A 22658-nucleotide genomic window follows, 5' to 3' on the forward strand; every position below is an offset into this window, starting at 1 on the left:
CAAAGCCTAATTTCCATTTCTGACACCAGCAAATTGGTTTGAACACTCTTTATTGCGCTCTTGTATCTTCTCTCATTAAAACAGGTGTGCTCAGCTGCCACATTTCTACTGATGTATCTTCTTCAAGGCCGATTGGTGATGGCAGCAGAGACTTGGAACAAGTTTATTGAAACACTCTATCCTGTTATTCCAATTCTTCAGGTAATCTCATCTTCTGGAAAAGTAGTTTATCTTCAGATAAGCTTAATTGCTTGGCTGAAAAAAGCAGTACTGACACTACACAATAGGGGAAAATATCTAAGCAAGGCAACCAGAAATAAAGGTGTTGCCACTAGAGTTGTTGCTTGAATGCTTGTAACTAAAACTGAATGGGTAAGTGGCATTGGACTTTTTAAATAAGACGTATCATCTTGGAATTGATGTTTTCGGGAGGGATATCTACTGTTCAGAACCATCCTGAATTTTTATTGATCATAACTTGAAGGTTACTTGGGGAACACTTGTGGGATATATGGATCAATTTAATATAATTACTCAATCAGGAAGCTTCTTATAAATATTGCCTAAAACGTTTTCAAATACAATTCCAAACTCATCTTGTGAAAGGTGTATTTTGCGTGCGTCACATGCCAATATTCTTCTACCAATACATAAAGCAAAATTCTTCGTCTTTTTTGAATAGAAGAGAGAATATTTGTAGGTCAGGGCTGAACTGTGAGGTAATGAAACTTCTGCAAGAAAACAACCCAGCTCAGGGAGCACCAGGGACCCCACACTTTTAGAATGTTAAGAATATTTGTTTGTTTGTTTGTTTGTTTCAAAGAAAGTACTGAAAGCAGACCCCCATTTTTCTTCCTGGAGCATGATGTAGGAGGCACATAACTATTCCAATTAAAATATTTTAAAATCCTGATTTATTTATTTTTTAAAGAAAGTGTCAGAGGTTGCATAGAACCGGAAGTCTAGTAAGCGCACAAAAGGAACGTTAATGAACCTGGGCAATACATAAGGGACTCCGTCTATATGTAGTGCTGGAAACGTTTTGCTGTATTTCTGGTGGGCAGTGGCAATGTCAACACAACCCAGCAAGGCAAAATTGCTGAGAAAATTGAACCATGCTTTGTCAGAAGTTTGTTCCTGAAATTGGAACTTTTCCAACAAACAATGTTTGAAAAACAAATGGCAATTGCCCATCAATTGGTCTATTAGCTTCCCCATTGCCAATTACTGAGAGAGTTTTCTTGGTAATAAAGCAATAATGTCTCTTTTGGAGCATGATATTTACCTATGCTAATTACCTGCCTGTGTTAACTTGTAAGTATTTACTTAGGGTTATGCAAACACAGAAGAACCTCTAGGTAACTGTATTCTCACGCTGAGTGAAACAACTACTGAAAATGAAGGGATTCTCCCAAGAACTACTAGGCTAAGAGCTTCTCTTCGTCTTCTCTTCTCAAAAAAACCACTGTGAGTAAATCAGCAATAACATTTCAGTCTGAGAAGGGTTATTATCTGTACCCTAGCCTCCATGGAATATAGTTTTAAAGATGCAGTAAGCTAATTGTTTGCAATGGAAAAGGCAAACGAGGGCATAGCATTTCCTTTAAAAATGTGTTTGTAGGTGATATAACAACTGCATGTCCTTTTAGCCAGTTTGTAAAAAGATAGAAAATGGCATGCAGCCCAAGTCACAACCCTCCACTTAGATAAATCATTTTAGAATGAAGTAGCACATCCTTTAGAATGAAGTAGCACATCCTGGAAACTATGCCAATCCTTAGAAGGTTGTAAAATGTCTGAGAGACACTAATTTGAAAAAGCAGAGGAGTGTAGAAATTGATTATGACTGACTGGGCTGAAAAAGTAGTGACAAGATTGTTTTACTACTGGGAAAGTAGAGTACAGAAATTATGATACTGTTTGAGGTGACAAGTAAATCAACCTGTAAAACATTGGCATTGAAATCTCATCATCTGCATTTTTATATCAACACTGAGTTGATACTGGACTATTTGATTTTGTGTACTTTTTTGAAAGCCTAAATTATTAACTGGCAGCCAGTGCTGTCTGATGTCATGCATCCATTTGAAACAATTTAATTCAGCCAACCTGGCTTTTAACAGGAAAAATTTGGCTGTGGTCATAAGACATGTACACATATTTCTTCAGTAAAAGTTTGGAAAACTTCTAAGGAAATACTTTGCTTCCCCAGAGTTCGTTCTGTGGCACTCAAACAGTTAATGTTTCACCTTATGGAAGAAGAAGAGTCCCATCTGAAACGTCCCCTGTTGCACGGCAGCATTCTCTCAAGTATTTCTAACATCCTTATTGTGGAAAACCCTATTGAACTTAAGTTGGATGACACAAGACAATCTGTTTTTAAGGTGAGCGTAGAAAACTTTGCACAAGGGGAGAGATCTCCTAAGCAATGAAATAGCAATAATAGCACTTAGGCCTATATACTTATGCTTATATTTATACTTATATACCGCTTCATAGTGCTTTACAACCCTCTCTAAGCAGTTTACAGAGTCAGCATATTGCCCCCAGCAATCTGGGTCCTCATTTTACTGACCTCGGAAGGATGGGAAGCTGAGTCAACTTTAAGAAATGTTGTGCAGATGATACTGTTGAAATATAAATGGCACTGAAAAAAAGGGATTTATTATCATTTTTCACACTACTGTTCCAGCGTCCCCATGGTCATATGACCAAAATTCAGAAGCTTGGCAATCAATTCCTATTTATGATGGTTGCAGTCCCCCAGAGTCATGTGATCACCTTTTGCAACCTGAGAAGCAAAGTCAATGGCGAAACCAAATTCTCTTAACAACTGTGCCATTAATTTAACAACTACAATGTTTCACTTAATAACTGTGGCAAGAAAGGGCTTAAAATGGGACAAAACTCAATTAACAAATGTCTCACTTAGCAACAGAAAATGTGGGCTCAATGGTGGCCGTAAATCGAGGAATACCTGTATAAAACAATTAAAGGTAAAGGTAAAGGTTCCCCCGCACATGCATGCTAGTCGTTTCCAACTCTAGGGGCCGGTGCTCATCTCCGTTTCAAAGCCAAAGAGCCAGCGCTTGTCCAAGGACGTCTCTGTGGTCATGTGGCTGGCATGACTAGACACCAAAGGCGCACGGAACGCTGTTACCTTCCCACCGTAGTGGTCCCTATTTTTCTACTTGCATTTTTACGTCCTTTTGAACTGCTAGGTTGGCAGAAGCTGGGATGAGTAACAGGCGCTCACTCTGTTACGCAGCACTCGGGATTCAACCCGCCAAACTGCCGACCTTCTGATCGACAAGCTCAGCGTCCTAACCCTATTATCTCATAGTCTATTAGAGATTACACGGTCACACAAGAAATCCTAGCAACTCCCGAATTCTCTATAAGCCCTTGCAAATGAATTTGGAAAGATTATAAAGCAGTACAAGAGAAACAGTTTATGAAATATCAGCCTCAAAAATGGATATTTGGGCTTTACCTCTAGAGACGACAGTATTCTAGCTTGATCTTGTGAGTATTCAGTTGTTCTGATCTGTTCTGAGAGAAAATCGAAGCCCAAGGTAGTACTATGTATTGTGTTCCTTCTTGGTGACATTAGTCTTGAGATGGCTTTCTCCCCATAAGACATTATATGGGAAAATATGTGAACAGATAAATAAGAGGATATATTTGTTTTATCCTTAGGCTGAGACAGTTGAAAAATTGTACAGTATCTTTATATCAGACACTATTGATTTGACTTTGAGGAAGTCAGCAGCGGAGCAATTAGTGATAATCATGCAAGGTAAAGTTCTTCAAAATACAATTTACCATTAAGATACAAAGTTGTTCCAACATGGGGAAAGTCATGGCATGATGGGTAATTCAGGTGATTATTTTTCTCTTGTAATAAAATCCGAATCACCTTTCCTTAGCCACTTTTTATGTATTGTGTATGTTCTTGCTGCTTATATGCCAATAGTATGACTTCCTAATTCACTTTCCTTAAAACGAAATGCAAAGACACTGTATAAATGGAGTAATATGAGAAACGGATGGGCTTGCTAGCTAGAAAGATGAATACTGTGTTTCCTTGAAAATAAGACCGGGTCTTATATTAATTTTTGCTCCAAAAGACACATTAGGGCTCATTTTCTATTTAGGGCTTATGTTTGGGGAAGTACGGTACTAAATGCGTCTGGCTGACGATCTTAATTGGGGCTTATTTTGGGGGTGGGGCTTATATTATGAGCTTCCTAAAAAAATCATGCTAGGGCTTATTTTCCAGTTGGGTGTTATTTTGGGGAAAACACAATAGAAGCACTTCACTCGGCAACATTTTGTGGCAGGTTTCATGCACATTTTTAGTTCCTCTTTCAATTCTCCAGGAGCTGGTTCAAAATACTTCTCTTCAAGTACATCAGCATATCCAGAAGGCAGTCAGATTTAGCAAAAATACTAAAAAGCTAGAAGGCAAAAAACCCTATACCAGTAATTCCCACTATCCCCTTCCTGCCTCAAAATGGACCAAAGATTTGTAACTGAAGAGTACATTCAATGCATTATTGTTGGCAGGGCAGATGAGTAGGGTGGTAATCAGAAAGCTAGAGTTAAGATGGAAATATTTGGAAGATTGACAGAGAACTGACGTTGACAACAAATCAGGACTTGTGATTCACTGTTTAAATCTAGATTGCAGGAAGAAGATACATTTACTTACCCGCACCTAATTTATCTAGTACCTAGTACCCATTTAAAGATAAAGCAATTCTGAATCCAGTGTTATAAGTTGTTGTAAAAGTGTGTATATGGAAAGTTAATGTTCTATTTTTTTCTTCCAGATTCTAAATTGCATCCAATTATCAAAAGTATGGATGCAGTGGACAGAATTCTTGCTTACTTTACTAAGTGTGTTGCTCAGGATGGCAAGGTAAATCTACTTCAACTTTTCTCTCAGAAGAACCATTCCAGGGCTCCTAATATTGTATGTTCAGTCAAATAATTTTAGATAGGAATTAAATATTTTCTATTTGGAATATGATATTGTCTCAAAATGGTGACTAAACATGTGGACTACTACAGTGTCTAATTCTTAGACTTTAGTATCACTTCTCAGCTTCTTAAAAAAGCTAAAAAAATCCTCATACAGAAACATGCCATTTAAATAAGCATGTTTATACAGAGGAAGAAAAGAGTTAATAAGGAACCCCAGACTCATGTTCTTCAACTTCTCTCTCCTCTTTCTATTTGATTAGGAAGTAGAATAGTTTGTTATAATGTAGCTGATCCCCAAGCTTTATTTATTTATTTATTTTATTTTATTGGATTTATATACCGCCCTTTCCCGAAGGACTCAGGGCAGTTTACAGGGTATTTAAAACAAGGAATACAAAAGTTAAAAACAATTAAAAAAATTACATCAATCCCTGAAAAAATAAAAACCCCAATTAAAATTAAAATTCTCAGCCTGGGCCAGAGAGCTCGAAGAGCCAGGTCTTCAGGTCCCGGCGAAATGAACGGAGGTCGGGGGCAGTCCTAAGCTCCACGGGCAGCTGGTTCCAGAGGGCAGGTGCACCCACTAAGAAGGCCCTCCCCCTGGGTGTTATCCGCCGGCAATCTTTTACTGGCGGCACCCTGAGAAGACCCTCCCTGTGGGAGCGCACTGGACGAAGGGAACTTGATGCTGGCAGCAGGTGTTCCCTCAGATATCCCGTACCCAAGCCATTTAGGGTTTCATAGCTGATCCCCAAGCTTAAAAGTAGCAGTCATAAATGCTTTCATCACAAATGGCCATTCCAGATTGTTACCTTATTTAGGAATTGATTGTGGTGCATTTTTTCCTTAAATAAGGAATGGCCTTTAAAAAAAAAGCTAGCATTTCACTTCTTTTTTTAAACCCTCCCCCACACATATATGAGGTCCATTTTCCTCAAAGAAAGCTTTATCATAAAAACCAAAAACCCTCAGCAGTTTACCTTCCAGGCAGGGAAGTGAAGAATGATGGGAATTAGGAAAATAGTAATTTTTCTCTTGTCTACACTGGTACATTGTAATATCATTAGCAGCCATGTGCGAAGATAGGTGGGCCGTGACAGTGGGTTGAGGGAAACTGGGGAGCCATGAAAGAAATGGTGGTTAAATCCTATTGAAATTCAGATGGGGCAGGGACTAGATAAATTTACACGGAGGTTCCTTCAGGCTGACTCTCAACTCAGTGGTATTGCTGAAGAACTGCAGGAATAGCTGAATGAGTTATCCCATTAGTTATTAAATATTGAAGAATGTGTTTACTTTTTTCCTAATAATTTAAATAATGCCAAAACCAACCAAGCCCAGCTTCAGAGATTTCGGAACAATTATTAATTGTATATCTAAGGATGGTTGGTTCAATTTCATGATTACAAAACAACTTTCCCAGCAGAAACTAATTTTGTACAATTATTAATTGTATATCTAAGGATAGTTGGTTCAATTTCATGATTACAAAACAACTTTCCCAGCAGAAACTAATTTTGTAAATAAATTTATAAGGATTTTATTTAAAACATTAATAGAACCCTTCATTTAATTTAATTCTATTTATCTGTGAGTGAGTTGGGATAAAATATTAAAAGTCCTTTCAAATTTTCATCTATATTAGATTCGGGCTTGCTTCAAAAATGTGCCACAGATTATTTCTATTGCCTTTATGTCTTTGGAATTAAATATTAAAATATGAGCTTTTGTATGAGAGATAGATTTTCTGGATTTGTGAATAAGGTAATGTACTGAAAGACATTACTTTAAATTTCCAAGGAGTGTTGATTTCAGAGAAGTTTCAGAAGTTACTAAGTAGATCGCTACTACAGATTTTGGTTAACAAATCATTATTATTTTTTATTTTGATAGATCGTGGACTGTATGATGTTGCCATGTCTTGCACTTTTGCGGAAACTTCTTTCTGTTGATCCAGTCAAACGTCTGTCATTGGCTTACCAGCCTTCTGTCTTGCTTGTGTTATTTAGAGGTATCATCATTAAAATAAAAATGGGTAGAAAGCATTTGTTATACCTTCAGATTAAGCAATTAAATATCAGGAGTGATATTTTTACAAGCATTTTGTTTTCAAAAGCTGGATATATTTGCATTTTCTAGCCTGCAGTTTTAGAAGCAAAATTAATATTTCTATATGTCTTGCTGGTAGATCATAGGAGCAAAGACTTAACTTTGTTGTTCTTTGGAAATTTGGTATTTAGAGTCTTGAAAGCCTTTGTGCTATTTAGAAAAACCATGTAAATGTCTCTGTTGTGTTTTCAGTTGCCTTGATATTCCAAGATTATGGTGCTATTACCAGTGAAACAGCAGTATTACTCTGCCTACTACTTTTTGATGAAGCAGCACGGAAAGAAATATGGTAGGGTAATCTATAGTGATTGGTTCTGTGCTACCTCATTACTCCTCCAAGCAAACTATCCTTTTTAGTGCCAGCTTCAATATATGTAAATTATAGGCAACATTTATTCTTGTATATCACGTGCATTTTCTCCCTCTCTCTATTTTGTCTGCCTTTATCAAACAGCAGAATATAAAACGGTGGCTGATTGTCTTCTTGCCTTTCAATATAGCACTATTTTAAATTATATAGATGCAAACATAAGAGTAGCATGGTGACCTGCTGACATCTTTGAAGAATCAAAGGCCTATCATTGCTAGAAATATAATCAGACCTACTTTTCTGCTCACATTAGAGATGTTTCAGGACTTTTTACCAAAATAGATGCACTAGCTACAAGGTGACTAATTAAGATGTGCTAAGGTAATAAATGCAGAACAGAAAGATATGACAGATGTTTCCATCCCATGTTAATTGCTGATGGATTAATAAAAAATTTCTATTAAAAACTCTTAAGCACAAAGGTATTGTTAAGGGTAATATCTATATTTTTAGTAATGGCATTATTGCAAAATACTTTTGGATAACATTGAAATAATAACTTCAAATGAAGAGCCGATCCAGATATTCAAACTTACTTTTTCTTTCCAGTCCTAAGAATAATATTTTAATCTTTTAGTTAAAATAAATTTCAGTTCTCTTTATAAACTGAAAATTGGCCACTATTTTAGATAATGATCCTGGTGTGATTGCTTCAAATATCTTTGGCAGAAATTGCTTTATGTTCTATTTCATGGTAGCTTATTTGTTTTAGCATTTTGTTCTTTCAGTTCTATGCTGCCTTGAGTTGTTTTCAAGAAGGCACTTATACATTTTATATAATACGTGAAATATTTTAAAAGTTATTTAAAAACATGAATGAATATATATATATATGTATATGTATATGTATATGTGTATATATATACATATATATGCATTTCAGTTTCCCTTTAATTCTTTGTTAGTAATTTACACACATATATATATATATATATATATATATATATATATATATATATATATAAAGATTTTGTCAGATGAGCATATTCCAGCTTATTGCTTACAAACACTTCTGCTTTGCGCTTTTATATGAAAGGGGTTTTGCAAATGAAGTAGCAGGAGGGCTCCCTGTTTCAATGAGTGACAGTCAGTCTGGTCTTTTATGATGAGACAGCCATATTGTGATTCTTTATGTTTTTTTCTATCCTGGCTCCTGCTTCCCCACTTTATATTGCTGATATTGTAAGATGGAAATCAGAATTTCCCAGGCTAGAAAGTATTCTTATTTCAGTGTTTAGCAGCTGCCTCTCAAGATCAGCAAATATTAGTTGCATAGCTATTAAATGAGAAAGGGAGGAAGGGAGAAACTCCAAGAGTGTTAGTTTCGGGCCCCATATCTTTAACAAGGCCTTTGATACTTTGTCTTGCAGCTGACAAATCCTCTTTGTATATCAGACTTCATTCTCGTCTGGAATAAGAAATTGTGTCAAAGAATCTTCTGCCAAATTAAGCCAATTCCTGAATAAGGAGAAAGCTAAGGGCTCGGATTTGCTCCTGAGCCCTAGTGTGAAACCTGACAGACATAAAGCTAAAATGCATATTTCCTGAGCGTTGCCCTGTGTAGACATGATGGCCTACACAGCTGCATAAGACATGTATATGACATTTAAGGCATATACTGATTAACACCTAAAGTCTTCTTTGGTTTTGTTTGAATTTATTTGTTTGTTTATGCAGGGCTGATACTGTTTCCTGTGATCCTTCTAGCATTTCCCACTTCACCTTGCCTGTTGCCATTGTAAGGAGGTAAGAGTTATTATTCATATTAAAAGTTACCATACAGAAATATTGGTTTTTTTACTGTGAAGGAAATATTTTAAATCCAAAATATCTAGAAAGCCATCTATAGATGTTTGAAGGACTTTAACACGAAACACAACAACACTTACTTGTTTTTGTTATTTTTTTTAAAAAAAGAACCCTACTTCCACAAGTGGACTTTTTGTATCAGTGGTAGCATCTTATCTTCTTTTTTTTTGTCATAACTTGTGACAGCAAAAGCTTCATTTGTGCTCCTAGTTAAAGTATGAAAACCATTTGGTGCAGTCCATGGTGACTTTCCCATTACATATTATTTATTTGATTGTTTATTTTTCACATTTGTGATCCACCCATCTTCCTCAAAGAGGGACTCTGGACATTGTGCAATAAAACATTAAAATATAAAAACAATATATAAAAATTAAAAATTTAGAAGGAGGCAGGGATGATTAAACACTGTTATAATTAGTTAAAAGGCAAAGGGAGGTTTCTCAGGGCACTAACTAGCCCTGGGCCTGCGTGTTCCTCTAGGCTCCCCATGTGAGGCCACAGAGCCATGTTTTGACTCCTTTTTGGAAGGCTAGAAGAATGGGGGCTTGCCTAGCGTCTGGGGGAGGGAGATATTCCACATGGTGGGGGCAACAGTAGAGAAACTCTCTTCTTAGATTCATTTATGTTGCCCTCTTCCATCCTCAACTCAGTTGGGAATACTGCATTTTTGTAAGCAGTGTTACACCTTGCAGTTTACACAGATTTTTTCTTCTTTTTGTTATTCTGTAGTTATGTTTCCCACTCAAAAATGGGGACACCAGCTCACAGAATTCTAAGCAATGGTTGTTGTTTGAACAGTCCAACGTGACATAGTTCATATATTAACCTTAAGCCATGATTTGCAAAGCAAAGGTCTGAATTCATTCATGCTGATGAAAATCAAACAAGCTGCAGTTGTAGCTTAAATGTGATGTGTGAACTGGAACATAGTACTTTGCAATTTATTGCAATGAATGATAGGCTGCCATTAATTGGAATTATGTGTGAACCCCAATCACTATATTTTGTTAAACCATGATTAAAACGAACTATGCCTTAGTTCAGTGTGTATGCTCAAACCAATTCACAGAGCTAAAACATGAAAATGCTCTTGTTGAGTGTTGCTGTTTGTTCAAATTATAAGACAGTGCATAAGAAAATGATTTTTAAATTGGATTCTAGTTTATGATCAACTGATTTTACAGAATCGATTGATGTAAAGTCAATGTGGGGACTGTCGGTAACTTGAATAGGAACTCTTTGTATATTCCATGTAAGAATAGTAAATAAAGAAATATTTGAGAAGTCTTAAAACATGACTATAATCAAACGGTGAGCAATACAAATTTTGTTCTCCAAAAACAGCACTATTTCAGTTTGTCCCTTTTTATTCCTAAAGGTATCATCTACCTATTAAAGTCTCTGCACATCATGCTGTCAGTCCTAACTCAGTGGTTTTACCATTTTCTTGTGAATTCTGGGCCTCAAAATATGTGTCAGATATGCTAAAAATGGCTTGGAACTTGTCTTGGTTCCATGGAGCAGATAATTTAGTTGCACTCGCCAGTTATGAGACAGCAGCAGAACAGTAAGCTATTCATTTTGTTGTTCCAGTTTTTTGTTGTTTCTTCCAATTTGTATTTAACAAAGAGTTAGTTTTGGGTCTTCACTTGGAAATTTTTATGCTTTTGTTTTAATGAATGGAACCTACCATAAAACACTGAAATTCCATTTGGGAATAGGGTTGGGAATCTAACTCTCTAAGATTAGACTTCAAGTTCTGTCATCTCCAGTTAGTAGGATTGATGATCAAGGGTAGGAATGCAAGAATGTTTTAAAGTCAGAGATTCCTAACAAAATTTCCAGTGATCCATTCTCCAAATCATTAAGCAATTAGACAGGCAGTTCATTTTTCCATATCCTTAGTTTTTTTCCTAAACTTTCCATAGCTTGCAATCTCGATTGGATATATTTGGGGGGGGGGAGTCTGTGTGTATCGTGTAAACTTATGAAAAACACTGTAGTGAAAGATTTCTTCATGAACTGCCCTGTAGAATAAAAATACAAATGGTATTTGATGGTTCTAAAACCAAAAAAGATAAAACTTTAAGTTAGTGTGATGAAAGAAGAAAAAACAAAATATAAATTGCAATGCTATATTAGTTGGTTACTTTAAAATAAATCCTTTAATTATCATTTTAATGTTCTTTTTTTAAAAAAAATTCCAGATTTTCCAGCACTTTAAAGCTTTCCTCAGAAGATATTATTATCCTTAAGTTAACGTGTGCAACCTTCGGTCTGCAGGATTGTCTTAATGCCATCACTCAAGCAGCATCCCACGGGGAAGTTAAGGCTGCTGTCACAAAAATGAATTTTTACATTTTGAATGATAGGCTGGCATTAATGTGCAGCAGTAGTCCTTGTGGAGCCACTTTCAAGTCCTTGGCTTGGCAAACAGCATTAAGCAGGTTGGTGTGTAAGTACAAGATACCTAACTGACTACAAAGCCATCTGTCACTGTAGATTTAGCTTTGAAATTTGAAAAGATAGCCAGTTTCTTTAGAATCTTTCCATGCATTTTCTGCCACAAATGCCTTTAAAAATGGTAAATTGGTTGTATTTAGCAACCAAAAAGGAAGAAATGTTCACATCCACAGGCTGGCTAAGGACAAAACACTGGCCCTTTTGCCCTTCCTACTGTAAACAATGCATTCACCTGCCCGACAGAATATTGTAAGGAATACCTAGATCAGTGACTCATTTGATTTTGGCAATTTTTCTAGCTGTATAATGTGTGTGTGTGTGTGTGTGTGTGTGTGTGTGTGTGTGTGTGTATGGTTCATGGAGGCTAAATGTATAAAAGAATAGAAAAAAAAGGCAATACATTTCTTCTTTGACCATTCCTTCTGCTATGGGTTTTTTTTTTGGAATATGGTGTTTCATGGTTGAACCTTTTGATGCATTATTATTTTTATTATTATTAAAAAAGACCTTTTGCATTCAACTGCTTCGCATTTCAGACATTTATATTCAGCATCAGCACATTGCTGTTTTCAGTCTCTTTAAGTTTAACTTCATATTTCAGCAAACTACATTCATCGTGTAATTCTAGTGACAGGATACAGCTACATAATGACATGTACAATGCTATGGTTTGTACATAACAGGTTTCTTCAAGTGCTTCCAGCATCTTCAGAGGATGAAAAACTTTTGGCTGATGTCATATGTTTTTTAAACAAGTTTATGAAGGAACAGAAGAATATTTCAGAGTTTGAACACCTAAAATGGATCCTGGACATGGTCCTGAAGCATGTAAGAGTCTAGAGTAACACATGATTTCAACAGATTATCTATTTTCATTTGTACCTTGGTATTCAGCTGCTTTGAAACTCATCAAATTTGGTACTCAATGTATTTTGACACAAAATTTTTATCCCGGTGCTCATTGTTTGTTTGGTACTCAGTGCACAAGCTTGATTGGTCAGTGTCAGCTGCCTTGTGACTCACTACATAATTCCTTGGGAAAAATTGCTACTCAATGTTTTAGGTACTCCTCAGACCTCCCGTAATAATTAACACTGATACAAGGTACCCCTGTACAAATTGCTCTGTGGCATTACGCTTGACTCAAAAGGTTCCTTATACCTCTATTCTGCACCACTATTCTGCATAGAAAGTATAAGAAGGGGCATATTTTTTTCTTTACTTTTTATTTTTATTTTTGAATGGAGCACTCTGTATGAGTATTCTAAATTAGGAGATGACAACTTCTTTCCATAGTATGGTCTAAAATCCTGACCCTGCCTACTGGATCAATTGGAGGAGCAGTCCCCTCTAGGGGGATCCTGATCTTCTGCATAAAAAGAGCCTTTGTCCCATTAGTCATTCATTTTTATTAGATTTTTATCCCACTATTATTAAAAGTTATCTTGTATAAAGGTAAGATGCACAAGAACTTCCACAACAGGAAGCTCATGCATTAGAAATAGTCATGATTTTCCGAATAAAAGTCAATTTTAGATGAGGAAAAATGTATGCCTGCCATAGAATGACTGCTGTAACAGGAAGTACATTTAAATATATTCACCAAAAGAAAACTCAAAAACTCACTGAATCTGAAAGGTTGTAGCCAGGGAGTCAGTGTCAGTTAGTAAACCATTTGGTAAATTTGTCTTGTCTCTGCCAGGAAACTCTTACCATCTGCTTGCTTGAATTTTTATATTATTGAAATTAATTTACTGAATAACTGGTGATCTCATGCTGCATATTCTGTATAAATTGTTAAGAAAACTTCAGTAGCTTCTTTTTAGTATGGAAAAAGCATATCAACTGATAGTTTCAACCTGACTTTTATGCTCTGTTGGAGAAAAGGCATTGAAACAAGTGTTCTATACTGATGTTATGCTTTGATCTCCTTTTCAGAATCCAAAATCTCTATTAGATCTTGTAGTACAGCCACAATCTCCAGCCCAAGATGAAGCTGATGAGCTAAAGACAGCTGTAAGACAACAATTGCAGAAAGAATTGATTGCTTTCTTTAATACACTTCTACTCAGCTTCATGTCTGTTACTGACAGGTATGGCACATAATGAGATACCCAACAATATAAATCATTAGTTTATGCTTTCTTGGCAAGATTTCTGAAGTCGTTTGCGTTTGTGTATTTCCTGTGTCTAAGTGGGAATGATTGACCCAAAGTCACCCAGATAGTTTCCTACCTAAAGTGGGACTAGAAATCCCGGTCTCCTGGTTATGAGCCTGGTGCCTTAACCACAAGACCAAACTGGCTCTCTAATACACTATCTTACTATCTTCTCTGTTTTTTACAGAAAAGATTTGGAACTTACTGGCTATTTCCGAACAGAACTAGCTTTGAAGCTTCTGCAGTATTTGCGAGTAACAGATGCCCCTCATTTCTATGGATTACCTTCCTTGGAAAGGACATTAAATAGTATGGTTCATGTCACAGCACTCCCAGGCTGGAGTTCATATTCTGTCACAATGGAGCCATTCATGATTTGCAAGAAATACTTAGCTGGGCTTCTTGAGGTAAATGAACAATGAATAAATTTTGTGTGATTGGGAAATAAAGAGTGGATTGACCCTGCTTTAAACTGAGTGCTTAACACTCCAGCCAAAATTTCACCAGAGAGAAGCGGAACAAGTTTCACTGTGTCCAGTACAATTGGAAGCTTTTCTAGGGAGCTCATCTGTTGAAAATATTTTAGTATACTATTTTACCAGGTTCTGGTCAATGAATAGTGTCATTAATAATTGTATGTTTACACCTTTCATTATTGTGGGCTACAAACGCATGCCTGTTGCTAATTTTGAAAAAACATACTTGTCATATAATAGTTAAAAGTCATCTTTACCCTTCTGAACATGAATGAGAAAATAGCAAATATTGGATTTTATTTTTAAATAGCTTCCATATTACTTGGTTAATTTCTAAAAAACAAAAGTCTAATCCTCAGATCATTTCCTTTGTGAGAACACCAGGAATAGACTAACATTTTGACATAAAGCCCAGCAGAGTAGAATATTTTTTTAATTTTTGTTATGTGTAATTTAAATATATGTTCATCATTGTGTTAAAAATACCTCACACTGCAAAGAGCAACTTCTGTGTAATTAGTAAGAAACAGATCTTCCTGCTGGAGTACAGTCTAAATGAGAAATCAGGAAAGAGTGGAGTCTTACAATGTGACAAGGGATTTTGTAGTAGTTTTTAGGTTAGTATACTTAATTGCAACAAAATGAATAAGGGAAGAAAGTGAATTAGCTTTTCTCAACCATGATTTGTCTGATCAGATCCATTTCCTGCTGTTCATACCTGTTATCTATTGCTTAAAAATAACAGAAATTTTATTAAAGTCATCCTATATCACATCTAATTTGAGTTTTTGAACATTATGCAGAGTTTAGAAAATGAGCTTACTAAAGGATAGTTTGATAGTTTAAATAAGCAGAATAAAATTACCATACTCCAGATCTTTAGACATACATTATGAAGGCATAATTCTTTCAAAGGAAATAATATCTCTCACAGTTTATATACCCAGATATATTGTACAATAGCTGTCAGCTCTTGAGACTTTGATTAAAATTCTACAGGCTTTTTAAATTCTCCCACTTTTTGCCTATCCCCAAAGTGACATAATTAATACATTTTTTTGCATCTTATATCTGGCCAGTGCCCAATAAGGACAAGAATTAATAATTGTTGAATGTATGCATTGAGAGAGTTGAAGCTGTTTCTGAATCCAGAAAGAACAGAATCTGCATCTAAACGAAGTTTCATTTCCCCAAGCAGCCTTCAAAACTGTTCCAGAGTTTAACTTTAAGGGTTGATAAGCTGATATTTGTGACAAAGTTATGATGCCTTTGAACAGCATTTTTTGCTTCTCCTTTCAGGTCATCTCATCTTTTTATGTTGAATGGGGAGGCAATGCCATGTCTTTCATGGGGAAAGGAGTTACCAAGAGTGCTGTCCTTTGTTTGCTTCACTTGTCTCATGAAATGAGTATTCAGGCTCTAGATGAGGTAAAGTTCTCCTCAATTAGTACGTTGCTTAGTATTGCTTTTTTGCACCTCACTATTCTTGATATTATTTTTACACTCCGGCATGAATGTTTTATTTTTGGATTGTAAGACAATTTTAAGTGGAACCATTTAGTATTTAAGAAGGACCATTGCCCTCAGTACTGATGGCTGACTAAATGTATAGTAATGTTTAAAATAATGTATCTATTCTTTTTTTCTCTCAATCTTTTATTCTGTACTTTTTAGGTTATATGACTAGATACTTAAAAAGAGCTTGGAATTGATTGGTTGGTCATTTTTAGGTTTTTTTTCTTTTTTATCTTTAGAGAGTCACTAACTTTTTCAACGCATAACAGTTTATTGTAACTGTCCACTCTGCATTCAATGGAACAAAAGTCAACATACCTATAACTTGAACTTTAATTATGCAATACCTGATCAGTTTGTGTATCTTGTATGCTTTTAGGCAAATTAATCTTAGTTCTCCTGGTAGACACCCAGACCTGTTTGCTTTGGTGCTATATTATTATAGAGATATGACTGTTCTCTGACACTTAGGCCATATGTGGGCTACATGTAATGTCAAAACTCATGTATCAGTGATCAGTCAAGATTTCTAGTAAGAGTTATATATTATTCCAGCCTTTTGATAGTGGGAAGGAGAATCAAATGTCAAAAAATTAGGTGAATTGATATCTTCATTTGTTTTTTTTAACTCTGCTTTTGTTACATTGACATGTAACCACCACTATATTTAAAGAAATGTGTCTTAACTAAAAATAATAGTCTCCATTATTGTTGGGAGAAACTGAAAGTAAGAGTGAGAAGACCATACCTAGAAATTAAGTTTTTCTCCAGTAAAAATTTCCAGAAACCTTTTACATAAAACCTTTTTTTTCAGTTTCGGAGCTATTTCCTCTAGAAAATACACTGTAAGGACTCTTTCTCCAACTAGGCTAGATGAAGTAGAGTCAGTTACATTCCTATAAAAGATATAGACTCTGTTTTTGTATTCTATGTTCCTTAGGTTTTTAAATTTATATTCACCTTAATTTAACCAACAATAACCTTTAATAAGAACAGAACTGTAGTGTTAAATTAGCATAACTTTATTACACATTTATAACTTCAAATATAAAATGCAGTTTTGTAAAGAAAGAGAAATGAGTTCCTGGTTTTATTTTTACTTCCATTTGCCTAACTTTACTAAATTATATGGTGACCTTTTCCCCTGTGCAGTGCTTTTAGCTTTACAACATATTCTAGTGTCCTTTTATGTCTTACGTGTGCTATTTAAGTGCTGGTTTAGGATATGCATTTCACTGACTCAAAACATTCGCAGGTTCGAATGTTGGAAGATATACAAACAGTTTGTAGTATGTGAAAACTGACTTCAGAGAAAAACCAAAGATTGTTTGTTTGGTTTTTAACAGAAATAATTTCCTTCTTAGGATTGGGTTTCTCTCTGGTTCTTGCCATATGATACCAGTGAAGAACAAGGTCAATTTCGACAAGGCTTAGCATGGCTTATTCCATTATGGGTAGATAGAGATCCCGAGGTTAGTAAAAATCACATCTTCTATTGCATATTTTTCTATTGTCATGGCCATAATACTGCTGTTCTTCTAGCGAAAATATTATTTACCAACTTGGCTCCCAGGCTTGAAACTGCAGAGGTAGGAAATAATGATCTTAGCAATTGTGTGGTTATTATTTGATTCAGCATAAAGTGTGGAAATAACTTTAGACTGTGTGATCCTTATGTTACTGTTCATCTTTACCACAACTACAGAATACAAAGGAGAAACTTTCCTTACGTTGTTTTGCAAACCCAAAGAATAAATGGCTTCTCCCTAACCTTTCTTTGGCATACAACATCAGATTAATGCCAATAGAAGCAGGATCTTTTTAAACAAAACTGATGATCATTTTTCCTTGGAATTCTTTGTTCACAAAATAACAATAAATATACTCAGAATGTTAAGTTTATATGTATGCATTTTTTTTCTTAGTCTTTTATTGACATATAGACGAATGCTTTTTTTCTGTCTTGAATATGATTGAAATGGGAATTTGCTGCATCTAATGCTTCCCAGTTAATAGAGGTTTTTAGTCTTTTTGAAGAAATCAGCTACTGCAAGGGTGTTAAATTGCCGGCCCACAGGCCAGATGCGTTATGGCGCAACCATGCCCACCCCATTGCTGGCAATGGGGAAAAAAAAGATGTGATACGTCATGACATGTCATGTGATGTTGTGAGTTTGACACCCCTGATCTACTGCGTCTTAAAATATCTAAATAAAATTGTCTGCTCTGCCACAGACCTCAGTCACCTGTGGGATGCTTTCCTTTTTTATTTGGGATAGAGAAAGAATCAGAGGTCTGTAACATAGTCACCATTATGATCAAATTGTAAATTGTTCTGGCAATTGTCAGCTACTGAATAAATAAGGAAGGCAGATGTTTTGCTTGTGTGCAGAGATTAGCATACAAAATGGCACAGCTTTTGAAAATGGGAACTAAAATTAGACAGAAATTATTCCTTTGCTCTGCCCTAATCTAACGTCTCCTGCAGCATAAGAGTTTTCATTGTGTTTTACCTCATATCAAATATTGATCTACACAGGCTGTTTAAGCATGTCTGCTTTTTTTTCTACCTACACACATGTGCACACACCATTTCATTGAATGTGTGGATTGGACATTGGTTCACATTGGGTTTTTGATGTGGTTCTTTGTACTGAAAAAATTCACTCGAAGCTTTCGAGCAAGGAGAAGAATGGGCACAGAGGTGTTTCCATTTATAAACAAAGATGGCAGTTGGAGAACAGCTGTTCTAATGACTTCTTTCTTGTCTCTCTGCATTGGTCGATATGAAAAATATGAATTACACAAGAAAATCCTATTTTCTGCTGATGGATTACCTATTGCTGGAATAATCATCTTGCAAATTATTGCTATAGCGCAGGCCATCCACTGCTATAGTAGGTGAAAGTACAGTTGTTCAACCTAAATTATCTTTTAGAAACCTCCCAGATGTGGGAATATATCATTGCTCCCAAGGAAAGAAAAAGCATACTTTCCTTTTTCTTGAACCATTGTTTCGACAAGCCCACAATGCTACCATTTGGTTGAAATCTCACAGGAAAAAACGATTGACATGGTAAAGGATATGAGAATTTGTTAAGAGCTCTTTTGTTCTTAGAATTCTTGGAGGCTGCATGGAAGAGGGATTGATATAGACTCAATTTGATAATACAAGTAGTCCGCAGTTAATGATGGTAATTGGAACTGGCATTTCAGTTGTGAAGCAATGTGATCATGAAGTGCAATGTTACAGGATTACAACACTTAGCAATGGCAATCCCAGCAGTCCCCATTGCTTGTGTTAAGCAAGGACCTCACGTGACTGCAACTTATGACTTCTTGCCAACTTCCAACAAGCAAAGTCAGTGGGGAAGCCAGTAGGAAGTCACAAGTCCTGTTTTGCTTGCAAGCATGCCAGTGGGCAAATGAGGGCTAAGGAGTGTTGAAGGAAAGAGAGGGAATGCAGTGGCACTGTACAGGGACAGGCAAAGAAGGAAATGCTGTGGCACAATGAGCATGCAAAGGTGAGTGCCCAATGATGCTGTGGTGCTGCATGAATGCAGGTGGAGGACTTACGTGTATGTGATATGGACTGTGGGTAGAGAGGAGTTATGGGTGGGCAAGCATTATGGAATATGAGATCCATAGTGGGATCCTCAAGAGAAAAAGCATCAGGATTGACTTATGGGAGCAACATGCAACTTTCTCTGCCACTTTCCCCATTGACTTGCTTTGCAATCTCCATTGATTGCCAACTTTGCAGTCATGTGGCTGTGGGACACAGAAGTGTGAGCTTCTTGCCAAGTTCCTAAATCATGATCAGGTAGTTGTGGGGACTGTGCTGTGATGGAACTTGGAGGACCAGTCATAAGTACAGATGGTCCTTGACTTACAACTGTAATTGAGATCAGAATTACAATCATAAATCATTGCGGTCATAAGTCAAAGCATCATGCCACTGGACCCATTTTTTTGGCATTTCTTTTTGCAGCAGTTGTTAAGCAAACACCCTGGTCATTAAGGAAAACCCCAGTCATTAAGCAAATCCCTTTACCCCATTTTTAACCAGAAACTGGAAAAATCATAATCATACTGACAAAAACCCAAAATTTGATCACATGACTAAGGGGTGTGTGTGGCTGTGATAATTTCAAAAACAGGTTGTAAATCGCTGTTGGGGGCTTTGTTGTAACTTTGTTCATTACCTGAGGACTACTTCTATTCTTAACAAAGTTGGGTCCTATGTTAATGCAATATATGCACAGCTGAACAGAAAGATCTTAAAACAACTTCTATTGAGAAGTGTTAGAACAACAAGCTTCTGATCCATATGTCATAATTGCATTTTTTTTGTTTCATGCAAAAAGTTTCTAAAGGGGTTTCCAACCAGTCTTAAAATCAATCTTTTTTCTCATCAAAGCTGTCAATTAATGCCATCTCAGCCAGGTCTACCCATTCTTCTGTTACCGTAGTTTCAGATTTTTCCATTGTTATGCATATAAGGCTTGTTCCTTTTGTCATAAATAGAAAAAGAGTTCCAAGTAGAGTTCCATGAATTTTTTCCAACTGTTTGCTAATCAGTCCCAAAAGGAGTATCTCTGGTTTCAATTTTATGTTAAACTTTTAAGATCTTCTGAATCTTAATATATATTTGAATTCAATTTCTTTAGTTGTTTAACATGACCACCAAGCATGATAAAAACTCTCTTCTTTTTCACATTTCTAACATACATTTAAGGTATCTGTATACACTTAAGATTATTTTTCTGGTGGTAAATACCAATGATACATCATATAATAAAAAGAATCAAGATTATATGTTCAGCACAGTTGATGGCTAATCATGGATTCATAGGTGTTTATTAGATAAAGTTGTAATTTTCTCTGTTTTACATTCTAGTGCATAAAATGTTTTCCAGCATAAGATTGTTAGATTCAGAAATATTTCTTTTTGCTGTTTAACTATATTATGGGGGAAGAGAAAAAAAGATAAAATCAAATTTAATTTATTGAGATTTTAAATTTGGATCTTTTTTATTCATTTGGGTTTAGGATAAAAAGTTTTTCTTCATGCATATGTGCTACTGTAGCTGTATAGGAAAAGAATTGGTTTTTATGTTTGAAAATATTTATCCTAGAAGACATTGTATGTGGACTTTCTATATTCCATTAATTCATATTAATTTCTAAAAGCATATGTTTAATATTCAGCAACTAGGTTGAGGCAAATAATTTTAAAACCACACTATTTAATCAGTTCTTAATTTAAACAAATACTTATAAATCATCAACATGCTATATAAAATGCATTGAGAAGTTTAGTGGGAGGATGAGGATACATAAATAACACCCAGAGTTGTGCTTTAAGATAAACAACTACACAAATATTTAAATAAATTTAATGTGATTTTTTCCCCCATTGCTATTAGGTAAAGTTCACTTCACTTGCAATAGGATCAGCTCTTACATCACTAGACGTGGGCTGCTTTGCTTTAGCAGAAAGTTGCCAGAACATATCAGGAGGATTATGGGGAACTGTAATTAACATTCTTCTGGATAAATCCGAATGCAGCATGGTGCGAAGAGAGGTTTGTAAATCCCACAAGTGTAAAAATGAATTTTCAACTAATTATAACATAATTATAATTTGGGGTTGAATCAAGTGCCTACATCAGTGTTTCTCAACCTCAGTGCCTTTAAGAATGGTGGACTGGAGAATTCTGGGAGCTGAAGTCCACCATTCTTAAAGGCGCTGAGGTTGAGAAACGCTGGCCTACGTCATTTATCTAGAAAACTGTGTGCTTAGCTTTTCTCTGTCTCTCTCTTCTGAAAAGATTTTCCAAGGAACAGTGAATAATAAAAACAGTTACAATGTGGAATTAAAAGCAAAACTTTGAGAGCAGATGATTCTTATATGAATGGTGTTAGAGTTGTCATCTGCTGCATTAGATACATTACTCCAAAGAGACTTCAGTAATGCTTATCTAGGATTTTTCTATATATATATAGGAATAGGATATTTCCTATATATTCGTATATCTAATATTGCTAAATGTGGATAAATCAAAGGAGATCATTATAGATTTCAGAAAGAGATATCTCATCTTTGTCCACAGTGTAAACCAATAAAGTTAACCATGATGAAAAATTAAGTTATATGAAGCATTTTTTCAGAAGGTTGACTGAATGATTAAAGCATTGGCACTAAAAATAAATTTAATACTAGCTGAATTACAAATACTTTCATCTTTTTAAGCTGCTGATCTGTGTAAAAACTTGTTCGAAAAATTACATGGAAAGGAAATTTTCCCTCTCCGCATCAATTTTACTGAAAAATGTAAAATTTGATTTCTTTTTAAATAATCCACTACATAGCCAAAAGCTTAAAACAGAAAAATTGTAAAGTATGAATTGAATGTATACTTTCTTTGTATTGCATTGATGATTCAGCATGTACTAGCCTAGGTTCTTTTAACTGCAGCCAGATGGCACTGTTGATGTTTGTTTTTTTTTCTTTGTAGGCTGCATTAATTCTTCAGAATCTTTTGGTTATCCCACTACCAACTGAAGAGGCCAAAGATGTTAATTGGAAGGTGACTGGTTTACTTGATGTGTTATTACTATTCATCAATAGGATTATGCACAGCAATTTGGAATTTAGCAAGAGTATAAGCTGTTTTAGATGTACCTAGATGTGAAAATATGCATAATTTACCTTGTTAATAGAGAAGCAGAAGGATTTTTTTTCCTCCTAGTCTTGTTGAT

The 22658-nt window shown here is 35.6% G+C and overlaps 1 protein-coding gene across 1 annotated transcript in view; it reads left to right on the forward strand.

Moving 5' to 3' along the window:
- Nucleotides 1-22658, forward strand: part of RTTN (rotatin) — a 97514-nt gene that overhangs the window by 24608 nt on the left and 50248 nt on the right. The window contains exons 16-32 of the mRNA XM_083358722.1: nt 85-201; nt 1331-1467; nt 2213-2384; nt 3700-3799; nt 4836-4924; nt 6883-7000; nt 7291-7387; nt 9146-9214; nt 10659-10847; nt 11488-11727; nt 12427-12571; nt 13682-13836; nt 14090-14309; nt 15678-15806; nt 17258-17365; nt 21323-21481; nt 22415-22486. Coding sequence (XP_083214848.1) covers nt 85-201; nt 1331-1467; nt 2213-2384; nt 3700-3799; nt 4836-4924; nt 6883-7000; nt 7291-7387; nt 9146-9214; nt 10659-10847; nt 11488-11727; nt 12427-12571; nt 13682-13836; nt 14090-14309; nt 15678-15806; nt 17258-17365; nt 21323-21481; nt 22415-22486 — 2316 coding nt within the window. The remainder of the gene's footprint in view (nt 1-84; nt 202-1330; nt 1468-2212; nt 2385-3699; nt 3800-4835; nt 4925-6882; nt 7001-7290; nt 7388-9145; nt 9215-10658; nt 10848-11487; nt 11728-12426; nt 12572-13681; nt 13837-14089; nt 14310-15677; nt 15807-17257; nt 17366-21322; nt 21482-22414; nt 22487-22658) is intronic.

The sequence above is a fragment of the Vipera ursinii genome (genome assembly GCF_947247035.1).
Source record: "Vipera ursinii genome assembly, chromosome: 3".
NCBI classification, from domain to species: Eukaryota; Metazoa; Chordata; class Lepidosauria; order Squamata; family Viperidae; genus Vipera; species Vipera ursinii.